The sequence below is a fragment of the Bacillus rossius genome, chromosome 2, assembly GCF_032445375.1.
Source record: "Bacillus rossius redtenbacheri isolate Brsri chromosome 2, Brsri_v3, whole genome shotgun sequence".
NCBI classification, from domain to species: Eukaryota; Metazoa; Arthropoda; class Insecta; order Phasmatodea; family Bacillidae; genus Bacillus; species Bacillus rossius.
In genome coordinates, this window is record NC_086331.1 from 92,651,658 (window position 1) to 92,669,724 (window position 18,067).

The following is an 18,067-nucleotide window of genomic DNA, read 5'->3' on the forward strand; positions in this document are numbered from 1 at the left end:
TTGCTACAATTTGAGCCCAAGAACGTCTTTGTTGGTTGAATATTTATCGACAAATAAATTTTTTAACTTTAATTTAGTTTTAAAATTTTTGTTATTCGTACAAAAATAGCTGTATAGCACCCAAACTGTTGGGTTTATGGCAAAATGTGTAAGCATGTGTTTTATTAACAATTAAATTTAATGCAATATGAGCCTACTACCATCTTTGTAGGTTGAATAGTTTGTGAGAAACAAATTTTCAAACTTTTATTTCATTGTCAATTTTTTTACTTGCACCAAAAAATAACACCAACTGTAACCCCATCTGCAGGGTTAACAATGAAGAAATCCACAAAACAGAGGTAATAGCTTCATTGTTTTTCTATATAATTATAAGTTATTTAGATTTTAATTGTTTATAGGGCATTGCAGTGAACCACAAAATTGAGATTTTTTTCTGATAATATTAAATGCAGTTATTGTTCAAATTAAACATTTCTCCAATAACTTGCAATGTTCGGAAATATACATAGACCTCAATGTGGTTGAAAGAAGTATAAATAAGTGTATAATCATAAAAAATAGCTAGATCATGCATTTGGGCACCTGCAATATGACAAATATCTGAGCTGTAATGTTACATTGATAATATTTGAAATTTTTTATATTTTAACATAAATATGCTTACAGTTCATTCACAATTCCACTATCCACAATGGCCTTTGCAGTGACAAAGATCAGTGCAGGCAAGTGCGGCCTTTTTACAAAAACAACTATTAGAACAGAGGGGTTCAACCTTACAACCACACTTTATCAATTCTCTACAACTGTTACTCGCTTTGAGTATGGACATCCAGATCGGTTGCCAAGTTTCTTCGTTATATTTCCATCCAAAATTAGCTGGATTAGGTGTATCCTGAAACGATTTCAAACTATTTAGCCAGATGCTAGATTAATAGAGGCATCGATTTGTGTGTTGCAAGAGAGCATCCTGCGTGGGCGGTAGATTATGCATAATCTTAACTTGTCTTCCTTGTGTAAACAGATCCTATCTGACCTCGTTAATACAGGCGAGTTCTGTGGTGCCATCGTACATGATGCATGTGAATCTCTCGATGAGTTCAAACTCCTTTGTTTTATTATCAACTGCCTTATAAGGATGTTTTGCAGGAAAAAGAAATCCTTCAGTAGCTGAAGGGTATGCCATCCATGTTTTCAATGCGGTTTTTTCCCCTTTACCAGCAAATTGAGATGTGTTATCTGAGCCTGTAAATGCATGGAAAAATGATAATGCTTGTGACCTGTTTTCTCCAAGCTCTTGGCAAATATCATTGATATGATAATATCGGAAGTTTTTACCATTACCGAATGCAACCCACAGTTGAAAATGAGGTTTGTTAGTAATTAGCTTGAAGAATATGCTTACTAGTATTACAACCACATCTGTATCCACAGTGCTTATAAGGATGTTAGTTGCACCTTTTAGTAATGCATCCATTATATGAAGGCATATTCTGATATCAGCCTCTTTGTGATCAGTTTCGGGCATGGGCGCACCACTGGTTTTAGAAATGACACATTTACCATGTGTGATGAACAAATGCTTATCTTCTTGTACATTGTGCATAGAAATTGTATCACTTAGTAGGGCAAAGAGCTCAGTTTTGTTTTCTGAATTTTGAAGGAACGTAACAAAGTTTTTAGGAAGTTTAGTTTCTCTTGTTACTTTTCTCCTTTCTCCCTTCCCTCTCTTAGCACGGGTAGCTTCTTTCAGACTGTCTATTTTGTAAGTGTGTCCCATACAACATCTATTCTGGAACAGTCATTAAGTTGATTATCGATTCATGGTAAGAATATGATATCACAATAGTCTCCAAAAGTATTTGCCTCATATCTAGGATGTGCATGTACAATGCAAGGTCCATCAAATATTGTGACATTAAACTTAGGTGGTTCAAGATTTTTGCTAGGAGGAAGGCAAGACAGCAAATCTGACTTATCGCTTGTAAGTCTCAAATTTCCATGTTTACTTATAGATGTAGGCCATGGGTGGTTTTCGTGAGAAAATAACTCGGAAAGATCACTTTGACGCACTTGGCATGCTACAAACAGTTGAGCGAAAAGTCCATAGTCACTTTTCATGTCAGTGCTCAGATCACATTTATTTCGTTGTGTACTACGTCCAGGTTGCTGAAAGAGTGTTACATGATTCTTTTTATGTGGTCTGTTTAATGAAACTGTCATATCGATGATAACATCTTTTACATATGCTGAATATTGGTTTGTTGCAGTATCCAGCATTGTGCGTAGCTCGCTTACCATTTCCTTTCCGACACAGTCGTGATTGTAAATGTTGATTAGTTCGTCACATTCAAGGAAGGGGTTGAACTTTGATGAGATACATTCAACTAAATTGTTGACTTGATCTTTGACTGTCTTTTGTATAGAAAAGCCCTGTTCATGATTTTTATCATCGGTGTTGGACTCTTCTGTAATGTCTTCAAATTCATTCAAAATACGTGAAATTTCAGGACCCGAAACCATCCACTTTCTAAAAACATCTCTATTCTCCATCAGATCAACTGCACCACTTGCAACTTTGACCATCTTTTTATTTTGTTCGTGTGCCTGGTCCAAAGGCATGCTTGAAAATGCCCTGCTGGTCTTCGGAAAAGACAAACAGCTCTGAAACTGATATTTGATGACATCTGGAATACACTTCATATCTCTAATGTGAATGGGAAGCCAATGGGCATAATTTATGTGATCTAAAGTGAAAACCTAAGGGACTAATTGTCCCATAACTTCAACATAAAGAGGGATGTTTCTCTGATGGTGTGAACGTACAAACATCAAAACTTTGAGTTCTAGTTCCAAAATCAGATTCCAGAACTCAAATGTAGGGTTTCTTCCAATCATGTATTTCTTCCACTGTACAAAAGCCTTGTCATCATGTGGTCCAGGTAAAGATTTGAATTCTTTGTCCTGAAGCACTGCCAAGGAAAGAGCCGTTACTTGATGTGCGTGTCTTGTTCTAGTAAGATGCGATGTCGTTAAGAAAGAATTGGCCATTCTGGATGATGCAAATTTGGTTTCAGTAATAAATTCTATCCATCCAGAATCCTGCAGCAGATCACCATCCATACTCCACATAACCATCTCAATATGAAGCCCACTCATCATTACAACATACTTATCTTCTCTATACATTTCTGGCCAACGCCACTGAACGTACTTAGCTAGGGAGAATAGTGGTTGATCGACGGCAATGACTGGAACCTGGCTCGGATTGCAGCTTTCGGTGATAGCTCTTACAATATCCATGCCGTGTTTTACCATGGTTATGCTTGCAGATTTTTCTTCGAACAAAGGTAAAAGGGATGTTATACCAGGTATAACATTAGCCTCAGTTTGACGAGATGCATGATAAGCACCCCAGGCCACTACATCATCAGTTTATATCTTTACTTTCTGGAGGATGGGAATACTATTTTTGATCCACTGTAGTACCTTTTTCATAGCCTTTTCACACTGGCCTTCCATATTCCGCATGGGCATGTCTGGTACTTTTAGGCTTCCTGTATGGCAAACCACAGCTGGAACAATACGGTAGCTATTGGGTAGGGTTGGCTTCATGTGGCATTCAGCAACTGGAACAATAATCTTAGGTCTTGGTATGCCAGGGTTCATAACACTTGGAAACTGAAACATACTTATGCTGGTTCCATGAAAAGACCCTATAGAAGTTTTTGAAGAAGGGTTATGGTCAATATTGTCCAGAGCACCTACTGTAAATAGTTCCTTACGGAGTTGAGTGGGACACACTAAATCATCATCCTTGTAATGTTGGCAGGCAGCTGTTTTGAGCAAGTCCTGAACTTCTAACACCCGGTCGTAGCTGACACTAATCCCACATTCATAAAGTTGTGTTACCAGTGCCTTGCTTCTTGTGTGAGCATGGACATAAAGGCCTAAATATAATGGCAGAGGAGGTTCTTTAGACTTTGTGTGTCGCATATGTTGTGTAGATGCTGGTGTCCTAACCTTGCTATTGAACACTATCAACTGACATATGGTAAGACTGACGTCGTCCGACCGACGACCATCCCTAAGCCCGACCTGCAACCGCCAGTATACTCTCCCGCTAACGGAACGCACCCCTGGCCGTGGCCCACCCGAGTCGAGCGAGCCACCGAGCCGAACGGCCAAACCAGACATTATTATTATAAAGCACACTAAATCCGAGTGGACTAGAGACGAACCACACCCATTCCCCCTCAAACAATTAATTACGAATTTTGCGACCTTAAAGTCTCTTCCAGACGCAGTCATTTAGTTTTTAACGTAATGAGGTCAAGCTTGGCGCGGCAGGGGCCGACGCGCCACCGGACGCCATGCCAGTTCCGCAGTTCAACTCGACTCGCGGACCGGGACGAACCTACGTCCCACGGAGAGACCACAACCATTGTCTTCATCGCAAGTAACGTCCGGTAAATATAGTCATTTAGCATAAACCAAACCTTTTTCTATTCACCTCTCCGTGCGTGCCCGGTCCGTTTTTTACGGTTCAGGACCTAATCCGACCGCGTAAACGTAAAGACGTCCCGCACCACACCTGGTGCGCAGGGTCGCTCTTCAGCATACGGCACGGGCCGTCTCCCGCAAACCACAGAACTTTTCTTAAGGCCACGCGCCTTCGCGCTGACCACAAACCCGCAAGGAAAACTTCGCCAAGTTTAGTGGCGGTGCGTGTACCACCCCAGTGGGCACGGCACCAGCGTAGAAACAATCGCTTACGGGACTGGCCGACTCCAGTCGCCCACAAACTTTGTGCGCCACGTCATTTGTGCGCGCCTAATTTTCATTAAGTGTACTTTGTTAACGTAACTTTGCACCACGTCATTTGTGCGCGCCTAATTTTCATTAAGTGTACTTGTTAACGTAACTTTGCGCCACGTCATTTGTGCGCGCCTAATTTTCATTAAGTGTACTTGTTAACGTAACTTTGCGCCACGTCATTTGTGCGCGCCTAATTTTCATTAAGTGTACTTGTTAACGTAACTTTGCGCCACGTCATTTGTGCGCGCCTAATTTTCATTAAGTGTACTTGTTAACGTAACTTTGCGCCACGTCATTTGTGCGCGCCTAATTTTCATTAAGTGTACTTTGTTAACGTAACTTTGCGCCACGTCATTTGTGCGCGCCTAATTTTCATTAAGTGTAATTTGTTAATGTAACTTTGCGCCACGTCATCTGTGCGCGCCTCTCTTGCACCAAGTGTACTTGGCCTGCATACTGTTACCCGAGAAACCAGTGCCACGAAACATTGAACATGTACCGGCCTGCACCTCGCAACGGACAAGTAGCCCTCAGGGGCATGTCTGTGCTCAGTAATTGTATGGTGTGACGTCAATCCCTTGAATAAAGGCACGTCGCTACTACGGCAATCCCACGCATTCTTCTTTAACGTAAATTCCCAGGCAAGACCGCCGACGGTTCTAGCGGACCACGCTGGGGCAACGAACCACGAACCCTCATTGGTTAGACACCGAGCTAGCCTGGCGCCCTCCCGGAACATAAAACGTTAATCAGACCAGCCACCCCGCTAGAACTCGCGCCCGGACTCGAACACGAGACCGCGGACGACGGCAAATACCAGTGCCTTGCTTCTTGTGTGAGCATGGACATAAAGGCCTAAATATAATGGCAGAGGAGGTTCTTTAGACTTTGTGTGTCGCATATGTTGTGTAGATGCTGGTGTCCTAACCTTGCTATTAAACACTATCAACTGACATATGGTAAGACATGCTTTGCTAACTTTAATACTCTCTTCTTTTGTATTTGGCTCATATAGAAGCATCGATAAAATTTTTTTTAAGTTTGCTGGTATTGAGTGCTCTTGACAGTTTGGCACAAAAGAACCTGCGAATTTAGGAACGACTGCATTAGAAATTTCTGTTCGCAGTAATTTGGAAACCCGAGCCATTGATAGGGCTTCTTGGTCAAAATCGTGTGAAAGCATAGCATCTTTCAGTAGTTTTCGGAGACCTTTATTGAAAACCATAGGTACGTTTTTTACCATTATATTGCTCTTGACAGTCACCAAGAAAGTGTTCAAGTAGCTTTTTCTTGAGTCTTGATTTGTTGACTTTCTTCGGAAAGCCCATAACCCTTAGCCAATTTTCATATAAAATATGTAAATCAGAGAGTTTGAAAATGTAATTGCCTTCTTCCACAGATGATTCTAAATGAAGGACAAGCTCCACAAACACCCGGGATTCTGCCATTGTGTCAATATAACTGTTATCAGACGACACAGAGTTTCTTCTCTCCATACTTCTGTGGCGATTTTTGAAAGATGTTAAACATTTATTGTGATACTTTGCTTCTATGGCTATCAAATTTCCACCAGTGATTCGTGATAATAGTTCTGTATCTTGTAATTCGAAAGCCATGTTTCTCACACTCCTGTCAAGAGTTAACGTTTAACAATTTTGAAGAACACCTTCTTTCATACAGAATATGCACGTTTCGTTATTTTTCCTTTGTGACGACGGCAGCATCGTTGACTGACGTGTGAACTTTCGGCCATGATCATTTGACTCATGTTTACGTTTTTTTTTCAGTCGCTCTTTTGTTCGGTCGAGTTTTGACTGAGAAAACATTAGTCTGCACTGTTTGTGCCATTTGGCACTGTTTTCCAATAAAGTATTGGTATTACCACATCCTATAAACTCATATGGCGAACACTCGAGTTCTTCAAAATCCGCTACAAGTTGTAAAAAGTCGTCATACATTTTCCTTGCTTCTTCGGGCGATATATGACGTGGAGACCACAAGTCTCCACCTTCATTATGGCAAATAATACACTTGTTCCAATCCATTATGTTTCTCATTTTCTCCTTTCATCAGAAATCTGAAACAAGCAAATAAAGTTTCTTAAAAGACCTTTCCAAAAAGATTAAATGTTAGACATTTTTATTAGAAACTTGTATCTTACAATTGTTTAGCGCAAAATTTTAAGAAAGGATTGAAAATTTTAAATATTATAAGCAATTAAACACATCAATTTTGAATATTTAATCAAAATTAAAAGGTTGTTAGTACCATGAACTGTTGGTGTTATTTTTCGGTGCAAGTAAAAAAATTGACAATGAAATAAAATTTGAAAATTTGTTTCTCACAAACTATTCAACCTACAAAGATGGTAGTCGGCTCATATTGCATAAAATTTAATTGTTAATAAAACACATGCTTACACGTTTTGCCATAAACCCAACAGTTTGGGTGCTATACAGCTATTTTTTGACGAATGACAAACATTTTAAAACTAAGTTAAAGTTAAAAAATTTATTTGTCGCCAAATATTCAACCTACAAAGACGTTCTTGGGCTCAAATTGTAGAAACTTTAATTGTTAATAAAACATATGCCTACATGTTTTGCCAAAAACCCGATAGTTAGGGCGATATTCAGAAGTTTTTTTAACGAGTAACGAAAAATTTGGGAGAAAACCAAAATGGCGTCGTATTTCAAGATGGCGGACCCAAAAATCAGGCACCACCCCATAGTTTGGTAGTACCAAGTGTATATATGAGCTGTACAAAATCTGACGCTTTAATCCAGCAGGTCACGATTCTGCCAAATATTGGCTCTAAGCCACCACACTATTTCTCCTGAAGGCTGAGAGGATGTATTGTAATCACGATATGCTATGAGTTTAACCCAACTGTAGGCCTCTGGGACGCCTTTTGCTGAATAACAACTCAAACTGAGATTTAACACAACTTTATTAATGAAAGCACTACTCACAAACTGCTCCACACTACTGCCCATTGCTATCATTAATACTAACAATACTGGTTAGGCACGTACCTGACAAATGCTACATGGATAAAGAGACTGCTGGTCTGACTTACAAACAAATAGAGCTATAAGGCTTAAAACTAATATCATGTTGGAGTCAAGTCGAAGTCACTTACAGTCTCACGATGCACTGCTCGGCGGATGTAGATAAGGAGCACTCCCCCAATATAATCGACCACCTAAAAGGGCGAAGGCCGACTGGTGCACAGTTGTGCCAACTACTCCCACTACAACACGTGCTGCTCTCACGCAGATACAAAACACTAAAACTGGGTAGTGCAAATATATATATATATATATATATATATATATATATATATATATATAAAACTAGGAGACACTTATATATTAAACATTCACTAATACTATGTGCATATGCTTTCAAATAAATAAATTCTATATTTAAATACATATAGCATGAGTTCCAGCAGGAAGAGTTAGCTGCTTAACAGCTTCACACTATCTTGCATTACATGTGTTTGTGTTCAGTGGCAGTGTTCCATAACGGACTCCAAAGTCAAGAATACTGTCATATAGATAGGTCTAGCAACTCCCTATCCTTTGCCGTGGCATATATCGTCGACTTAGTGAAGCTCACGGTGGCCTGTGAACTAACAGTGCTAGTAGTAGTGGAACCCATCATTAACATTGTGTAAAATGGTTGAGAGAGAATACCTCGCTCTTGTTTTGCGCCTGGCAATAATGAATGTTAAGGCTTAAAACAATTAATTTTTTTTTCGTTTTTATACTTACCTCCTGTTCCATGTAAAATAAAATGGCAAGCTACAATAGCAGTATAGGAAAGTATGTCTGATGCTTGACTTCTGACTGTGAAGCCGTGGAACCGAACACCATCTTGGATTGTTATGTCATGATGGCCATCTTGGATAACCTTGACATTTAACCTGGGGCCAATTTGGATTCGACATCTTGGATCCGCCATTTTGTTTTCTAGATCATTCCATCACTTTCGATTCCGTCATGTTGATTTGTAGAACTTTCCGCCATTTTGAATTATGATGTCACTGCTGCAATTTTCGCTTCGACTGCCATATTGCAAATCTGTAATTGTTATCCAAAATTTGGAAAAAAATTTAAATTTTAGAAAAAATAATAATAAAATTTTAAAATATATATTTTAAAAACGCACTTATGTCATGGAGCTCAGAGTCCTCAGTTCTAACTTTGTAAGGGCAAAATAAAAATGGTAACCGATCCTTCCCCCATGAAAGCTGCTGTAAGACTAACCCCCACCACTAATACCATGGTACATATAAACTACCCCCCTCACCAACCTGCCTGCAAATCTACCACATCCCCAAACCTCTTTCTCAAAATTTATTTTTTCATGGAATTTCCTCCCTCTACCTTTTACCTCCAACCCTATCAATTATTTTTTCTTAAATTCAACTCCCCCCCCCTCGCACCCTACACACTCCAGCCCTTCTCTATTTTTTTCTCGCATTAAACCCCCACCACTACCCCACCCCTTTTTCTCCAAGAAATTGTCATCCCTCGCTTTCCCCAACCCCTTTCCGACATTCAGACCCATTTTTTGATCCTTACCACTGCCACCATCCTTTCAGGCTATAAATACCATCCCAATGACCCGGAAGCCTTCTGTTTACAACAGTTCCTCCCCGCATCAGTTGTCTATCGAGGTCACCATCTTAGATTATGACATCACAGACACCATTGTGTTTTAGTCTTCTGGATGCCGCCATCTTGGATCATGACATCACAACCGCATTAGATTTCGTCAGCTGTAGGTTTCCATCGTGGATTACGACATCACAACCACCATAATGTTTTCATCTATGGAGTTCGCCATCTTCGATGATGTCAAAGCCACCATTTTGTTTTCATCTGCTGGAGACTGCTATATTAAATGACATAATGTCAGCTATCTTTATTTTTTGTTCTGCTGGAGGCCTCCATCTTGGATACCTCCATCTTTATTTGTTCTTAGAGTGTGTAAGCTTCGCTGTGTCTCATGCATGTAAGGTCGATGTTAGATTAACTTCCAATGTTGTTAAAATCCTTATCGACATATTAAATTTAGTATTTATACAAAATACATTATAAACACTGTGATTAAACCATAATAGCTCGAGGTTGGAATACGTACACCTTTAAATGCATGGCCATCGAGACATTTTTCAAATAAGATATATAAAATATAAAACACATATTCAGACATTAAATTGTTTTTAAATTTGAAGGAATAATAGCATCACTGGTTCTAGACCGAACCACCATCATTGTATTATGTAATACACACATCTGCTAGAGGTTGCTGCCACTATATTGGTTTAATTTTTACTCGCTATTGTTCATTAGTATATATTACCAGGGTGCCCACCATTTTGAAAGCCATCTTAAACATCTAGAAATAGTATGCTAGTATTTCGGGAAAAATTCCAAAAATTCATAAAATATTCACTCATAAATATATTAATTAATTCGATCGAATGTAACCCCTGGTTCAATACCTATTCGATTCAATAATAATAATTTATGCGAAAAATACTTATTAAATAAATTATTGTCGAAAAAGTCTCCAAAGTAGCTTTGATTTCCCATCTACAATCCTTCAGTAAGCCACTGATGCTATATAATACACCATCTTGAAATTCAGTTATTTTATAGCTTCAAATTATAAAAAGAAAAAAAAATCAAAAATTCATTAAAAATGATTAATTAATATATTGATTAATTCGATAGATTTCAGTACTCGGTTCGATCTTTGCTCAATGCAAAAAAGTAATTTAGGCTCTAAAAAATTATTTCATTAATAATCTTAACTGCAAACAAGGACTCTCTACAAGACAACTACTCACCTGAAGACATATGTATTACTCATCACTACAACTACAAGGGAGTTAGTATACATTATAACCTTATGGTTATTATAATGCCAACTACAAATGTATAGACCACATGTCTCCAAATCAGGTGGCCTTCTTTTTCGATTTTTATGAATTCCTTTCAACCAAGTCATGTCCAAATATCAGACATATATACATAGCATATCCGAACCACGAGGCATTATTTTCCAATACCTGCAATACCTTTCAAACAGGTCATTTCAAATGTAAGGCAAACAAGTCAAACATCTCCAAACCACAATACCTACTGTGCTTACAAAAGACCTCTTCCAAACATATATAAGCTTTGTCCTGCAAGACTCACATGATAAGGTAAACCTAATGTACTTGGTGATTACTTTCAAATGTATTGCAAGCATTTACATCAAATATCTTCGAAAAAACAGAAAAAATATCATTACACCCCAATCATATTCAACATAAGAGTTTTATAGTGACCAAACTTATCATGAATGAGCTTAATAACACATGTATTACAAACCTTAGCAGAATCCACAGAACTAAGAATGATTATAGGCCCAATACTTAGCATAAATCCACTTACCGTTAATTCAATCATTCTAACCTAACCTAAAGTAATCTAACCTTACCTAACTTAACCAAACCTACCAAACTGTATCCTGCCAATCGTATCCTACCTTTCATATCCCATCGATAATTTTCTCTTTGTACCCTACCTAAGCCCACAAATCATAATACTCCAATGTCCTATTTTTCATACTTACCTACCGAGACCAATCAAGCTTAATATCACTTTGTTCCATTTTTTTCGATGTATCATACTGAGCTCAACTAAGCAATCTATTCCATTAATTTTATTCAAGCGAAGTATCAAAACTATGTCACATAATAATATCCTAATGGCCATACTATTCTCAAAATCTTATAGTTTTTAAAATCAGAACAGTTATAGAAGGGCTTATATTTTATAGCACGCATAATTTCAGTCATTGACCATTAACAAAAGCAATTTTAAAATGTAAAATATACATGTTAAATCGAAGAACCAGGTATGCCAATGCTTCATGAACACTTTAGACACCAAAAACTTGAACGTATGTATGTAAGAATGATATTAAATAAAAGTTATATTATATTTCATATTAAATTGTATAATTTTTCCAAACAAAATGCATTAGATAAAAAAAAATAGTTTTTATTCTTATAAACCCCGCACTTCTTAGCAGATGTTTATTTAATGATGTATAAATTTTCAGCATTTGGCTAACAAGTATAAGTTTTAGCCGATTCACCAATCATTCGGATTGTCTCTCAATGTACAATATGTCTCGTGTGCTACTACTTCCATTTTCTTTACATATTTGTTATTAATATTCTTAAAATATCTGGGTCCATGTCACTATCAATATATCAAATTCATCATCATCGTAGCTATCAGCAATATTACCATTATCTGTATCAATATAATTAATTTTATCATATTGTTTCCATATATCTGTAGTAGTATAGTTTGAGGGCTACGGGCACTGGGTTCTGGGTGTGGTGCCTGTGGTGCCGACCACCATCTTGGATTGTGATGTCACGGCGGCCATCTTAGATTACCTTGAACTTTGACCTTGAACTTTGACCTTCAAAATTAGCCAAAATTAGCCAAAATTTACCCAAAAATCGCCACATTTCCCAGTTTTTTTTGGAAAAAAAATCCCGCCAAAAATCCTCATAAAATTCCACAATTCAAAAATTAGGATTTCGAATACCTCAAAATACTTTTTGCCTTAGAAAGAATTCAAATTCTTAAAAAAGGCTTAAACATCCATGTCTAAAACCTCCGACAAGCCTCTGACACCATATAGGATTATGACCGCCATATAGGATTATGATGTCACAGTTGCAAATTCCATTACGGCTGCCATCTTGAAAATCTGTAATTTTTGTTATAAAATTGGAAAATTTTTAAATTAATAAAAAATTAAGTAATCGAATTTAATAATAAAAATTTAATAAAAAATTATTTAAAACAATTTTAATGTACACTTACGCCATGGAGCTCGGAGTCCTCGGTTTATACTCGGCCAGATAAAAAAAATGACGTCAGGACCTTCCTCCACGGAAGCCACCGACTGACCTCCCACCACTTATGCCAATATATATATATATCGCAACTAGTATGAAGTCATGTCCGCCATCTTGAAAATCCGTAATTTTTATGTTAGAAAACCAAGGAAAATTTTAAAAAGTATAAATAAATTACATTAATTAAAATTTAATAAAATATTACTTAAAAACCACCATTGCACATATCGTTATGGTCGCCATCTTGGATTATATAAATGTTGCATGTTTCATAGCACCCACCATCTTGGTTGAGTGCAATGCCATCATAACACTTTTCGTTATGGCCGCCATATTGGATTATATTAATGTTGCATGTTTCGTTATGACCGCTATCTTGAAAATCCACAATTTTAATGCTGGAAATTCCAAAAAAATTCCAAAAAATATTTTAAAAATTGCTTACTTCAATTGTTTAGTTACTTAAACGATTTGCTCCTCGGTTCGATTCCCGGCGAGAGTAAACCTGTAATTATTTTATGTATTGAAAAAATTCTCAATAAAAAGTAATTAAAACATCTTACATCTTACCCAACATTTTGAATTATGTCACCACTGTATCAATTATCGTTACGGATGCTAACTTGAAAATCTTTATTTATCATCCGATTTTAATGAAAAATAGTTCAAAAGTCTTTAAAAAATAACTTATTAATATACTGATTGATTATATCTATTCCCATCCTTGGTTCTAACCCAGTAAGAGCAAAAAAGACAGAGCCTTCCTCTACTGAAGCCACCTACAGACTGCCCTTCCACCACCAGTACCAAGGTATATATCATCAACTGGTATGACATCATGTCCGCCATCTTGTCTTCGTCTGCTAGAGGCCACTATCTTGTTTTTATCTGCTAGAGTGTGCTGTAATTTTCTGTTCACCATACCTTTGACCTAGACTGTTGGCATTGAACTTTGACCTTGTAATTTGACCTTGTACTTTGACCTTGACCTTTACCTTGAACTTTGAACTTGACCTTGAAATTTAACTTTGACCTTGAAATTTGACCTTGACCTTGATGATTATCATGGATCCGACATTTTGTGTCCAGTACACGCTACCAGGAGCCACAACCTGCTAGAGGACATTACCACCATCTTGTTTTCGTCTGCTGGAGGACACCATCTTGTGTGTGTACTCGTCTTATAGAGTGTATTACCATCATGCTAGTATGATTCTAACCCGCTAGAGTGCAGTAATAATGTATTATTTCTGAGGTGCCCACCATCTTGAAATTTTAGCACCATCTTGTAATTGTGTAATTATCTAGAAAGAGATTTGGGACAAAGTACAAAATTCATCAAAAATAACTTATTAATATTGATTGATTCGATCTGTTCGTATCCTTGCTTCGATCACTGTACAGTACAAAAAAAATAAAATTAATATAACATAAATTTTTCATAATAGTGACAGGTTCGAGAAAAAAATGCTTTTACAAACGTCATATTTATTACTTAATTTATATTATACTATAGAATCACCCTGCAAAGGTTATCAATCTTATAAACATTTAGGTCTGCATATGCTTGAAATGACTAATTCGTAGCTCCAATCGGTTTATACTAGACAGAGACCAGCCAGAATCTTTACTGACATACTCTTCACTTTTTGACAGAGTTTCTGGACACCATGTTTAACAGTTTGCTTCATATCGTCAGAAATGTAAATTACTGCAGCCGATGTCTTGAATGCACACTTCTTCACTTTGTCATCGAATGGATAGGTTTATTTCCATGTACAGGCACCATAGCAATCGGTTGCTGCCCATCGGTTTTCTTGATTGTATGCTTACGAGTCTCCAAACTAAAGTGAGGAGTCGAAATTTCTGCAGGTATTTCAGCAGTAGGTACACAGAATTAACCTTTACAATTTTTTTCGCATGATTTCGCAAAATATCAATGCAAATAAACCAAACATTACACTCATCGCAGCGAAACTTTATACGAGAAGGATTCCTCTTGCATTTGCTCCGCTCATGTCTTCGTGCATCATGGGAAAATGCGAACGATGTATCACAGTAGCTGCAAGGATACCGTGGTGATGAAGACGAGTCTTTCAGACCTGATCCAGATACCGGTGTTGCCACAGTTGTACCATTTCCAGGCATACTCTTATGAAAATCAATGCATCGTTGTTGTACAGAAACCTTTACTTTCTGCCGCACAGCAGGATCTTTACATGTCTTTATGTGCGTTTTCATATTATCTTTTCTGGCAAACTGCTTATGACATTTCTCACAACCAAACATGATGCGAGGTAGATTCTTAGCAGATTCTCTCTTCTCGTGTCGACGAGCATTGCTGATGTTTGAGAAAATCTTATCACAGTAACAGCACCGATGAACGTTAGTTGTTCATGAATCACCGTACATTGAAGTCCCCATCGAGGGCGAAACAACGTTCGCCGAGGTTTTCTGTGCAGTCAGCACTGAAGTCATTAAGCTCTCTTCTGCTGGTGGTACCACGACTGTTGAAGTCTCCTCCAGTGTTGACGTCAGGATTCACATAGTCGATGGTGCAAGTTCCATTGAGTTCGACGTTAAATATGGTAAAAATGTCATCAAGTTCACAAGAACAGGTAAATACATGACATATGCACCAGATGAAATAAACTAGGTGATTCTTACACCGTCGATGTCAGTAAGAAACTGAGCCACTTGACCCTAAATTAACTGTAACATTTACATGATGTTGGAGCCGGCAGGCGTATAAGCGGCGAATTAACTAAAAAACACTGTGGCTGGAGTCGGCCAGTACCGTAAGTGGCGTGATCCGCAAGTGGCGTGATCCGCGACGCGGTGCGGAATCACTAAAAAGATGGTCGAGATAGGCCTGGTTCCGCGAAATACACGCCGAGTCGACGTGAGCAGCAGCGAATTAGAAGGTTACGTGATTACATTACTTATGCTGTGGAAGGGGTTCCCCTCCACAGAAGGAGCGATCGGTGAGCACAAAGGTGAAGGCTGCTCACAGACGAACACGTCTTGACCCGGCGCGGAGTGGTTTGAGACTGCCTAACATGGCCGCCTCGCAAGGGGGGGGGGGGGGGGGGACTTTCACTTCCCTTGTGAGATGGCACCAAAAACATATATTATATTAATTGGTTGAATTATAACAAAAAAACACATTCCAGGCGCTTAAATAAAATCTAGCACCTGGTAATTGGGTGCTTAAGGCTTAACAGTAGTTTTGTATTATTTAATGATTTGAAATGTCGCACCAAGTTGGCACCAAGGTGACAAATTGTCTCAGTATAAATTGTTTAGGTTGGATTTCTCCTAACCTGACTTGATCATGTTCACGGGTACTGTAATAAAGGCCAGTGGCCGCGGCGACTGGTAATGAGGTTCGTTGCCCACTCCGTGCGTGCGGTGCTCGCATGGATTACCTACGACACACTTGCTTAATGCTTATGAATAATTACTATTGTTCTAGTGTCTCATTCATTGATTGTTTTATGAATCCAGTCCCCGGGGTCTCGTGTCCTGAAGTTTATTCGAGTTTATTGAGGTCACGCCCGGGGTGCTCATTTGACTCATTCCGGCTGGGCTAGGGGTGCGCTCCAAAAACGGGATTCGGTACTGGCGGTGCGGAGCACGGGCTTAGAGGCCATGGTCTGTACGACGTCAAACGCCCCCCTCCCCCAGTAGAAAAACCGTCTCCGCCCCATCTTCCTGATCCCGAGGCTCGACGACCCCCTAGAACAGACGGCACCCTCCATGAAGTTATCCCGTGGATCGCAGTGTATTGGCGCTTGCGGACGCTGCCTCGGATGCTGCATGGGCAGCTAGGCCGGAAGGCGGTGCCGCGGATTGTGAAGTGGTGGTGCTGGCGGACGCCGCTTCGGATGCTGCATGGGCAGCTGGGCCGGATGATGGCGCTGCAGCGCAAGAAGAGATGGCGCTGGCGGACGCCACCTCGGACACTAAGTGGGGTGCTGGGATAAGAGGCGGCGCCGCAGGGCATGAAGAGTTGGCACTGGCAGACGCCGCCTCAGACGCTGCGTGGGCAGCTGGGCAGAGCGGCGGCGCCGCGGCGCGGGATAAGTTGGTGCTGGCGGATGCCTCCTCAGACGCTGCGTGGGGAGCTGGGCCGGGCGGCAGCACCACGGCGCGTGATGAGTTAGCGCTGGCGGATGCCTCCTCGGACGCTGCGTGGGCAGCTGGGCCGGGAGGTGGCACCTGGGCGCGTGAAAAGTTGGAGCTGGCGGACGCCGCCTCGGACGCTGCGTGGGCAGCTAGGCCGGGAGGCGGTGCCGCGGGCATGAAGAGTAGGCGCTGGCAAACGCCACATCGGAATCTGCGTGGGCAGCTGGGCAAGGAGGCGGCACCGAGGCCTGTGAAGTGGGAAGGGAGGTGACGAGACTGCCCAGGACGTAGTCGGCCAGGTGAGCAGGAGGCCGACGCTCCCGTCAGGGGCGTTCTCGTGGGCTACTTCACTCGAGGCTCGTCGAATGTGTTCGCCCGTATGGCTGGCGTTCCCATTCGGGTATCAGTGCCGGGCCAGGTGAGTTCCGCCCCTGGGTGGTGTCCAGGACGAACTGCTGCAACCTTGCGGGTCGGCGCCGAGTCCGTCGTGGACAGGCGTTCCACTCCTCGCGCGGGTGACTGACAGTGACGCAGAAAACGGCATCAGCGAGTAAGGCTGCGTGTCCCTAGCCGGCCCTTTTCGGGCTTGGGGGCGATGCCGCCTCGGCCTCATCCGGGTTGGAGATGGGCTCCGGACAAGGGGGTGCTCCGGCGGGGTCCTCGGAGTCTTCCTCAGTGATCTCCGTTACCCGGCACTAAGTATGGCGCTGCAAGCCCCTCATCCGCCGGCGCGGCGTGGTGTATGTCTCTGCATACTCCTTCTGCCTCGGAGGGGGCTCGCTCTCAGGGGTCTACCCTCGTGGCGGAGTTGCCGCGGGACAGGGCGCCTTGGAGGGGTTGTGTGGTGGGTCCGCCTCCAGTTCACCGTCGGTGGGGTGTTCCTGCCCTTCCCGTGTATTGTACTCGGCAATCTCCTGCGGTCGCTCGAAACCTTCGGGTGGGGTTGCGTCGGGAGGAGCGTCTGGCTCGTCGGCTGGGTTCTTGTGGTCGGGTTCGGTCAGGATCGGTTCCCCAGGGGTCGCAGCCACTCTCAGGTGGTCTCGGTGGATCTTTAGTATGCGGTGGCCACCTAGGTCCACCATGTAGGATGTCGTCCCTAGGCGCTGTGTTATGGTATAGGGGCCCTCCCAACGACGGGCGAGTCCGGAGCATTAGTTGCGCAGCGGTGCCGAC

The 18,067-nt window shown here is 40.9% G+C and overlaps 1 protein-coding gene across 1 annotated transcript; it reads left to right on the plus strand.

Annotated features, from left to right (window-relative positions):
* The first annotated feature begins 16,703 nt into the window (after window positions 1–16,703).
* On the plus strand, window positions 16,704–17,593 carry LOC134528924 (uncharacterized PE-PGRS family protein PE_PGRS20-like). The gene is made up of 3 exons (XM_063362592.1): window positions 16,704–17,076; window positions 17,179–17,312; window positions 17,465–17,593. Exons 1-3 carry the CDS (start codon window positions 16,704–16,706, stop codon window positions 17,591–17,593), a joined length of 636 nt encoding a protein of 211 aa, XP_063218662.1.
* The last annotated feature ends 474 nt before the right edge of the window (window positions 17,594–18,067 follow it).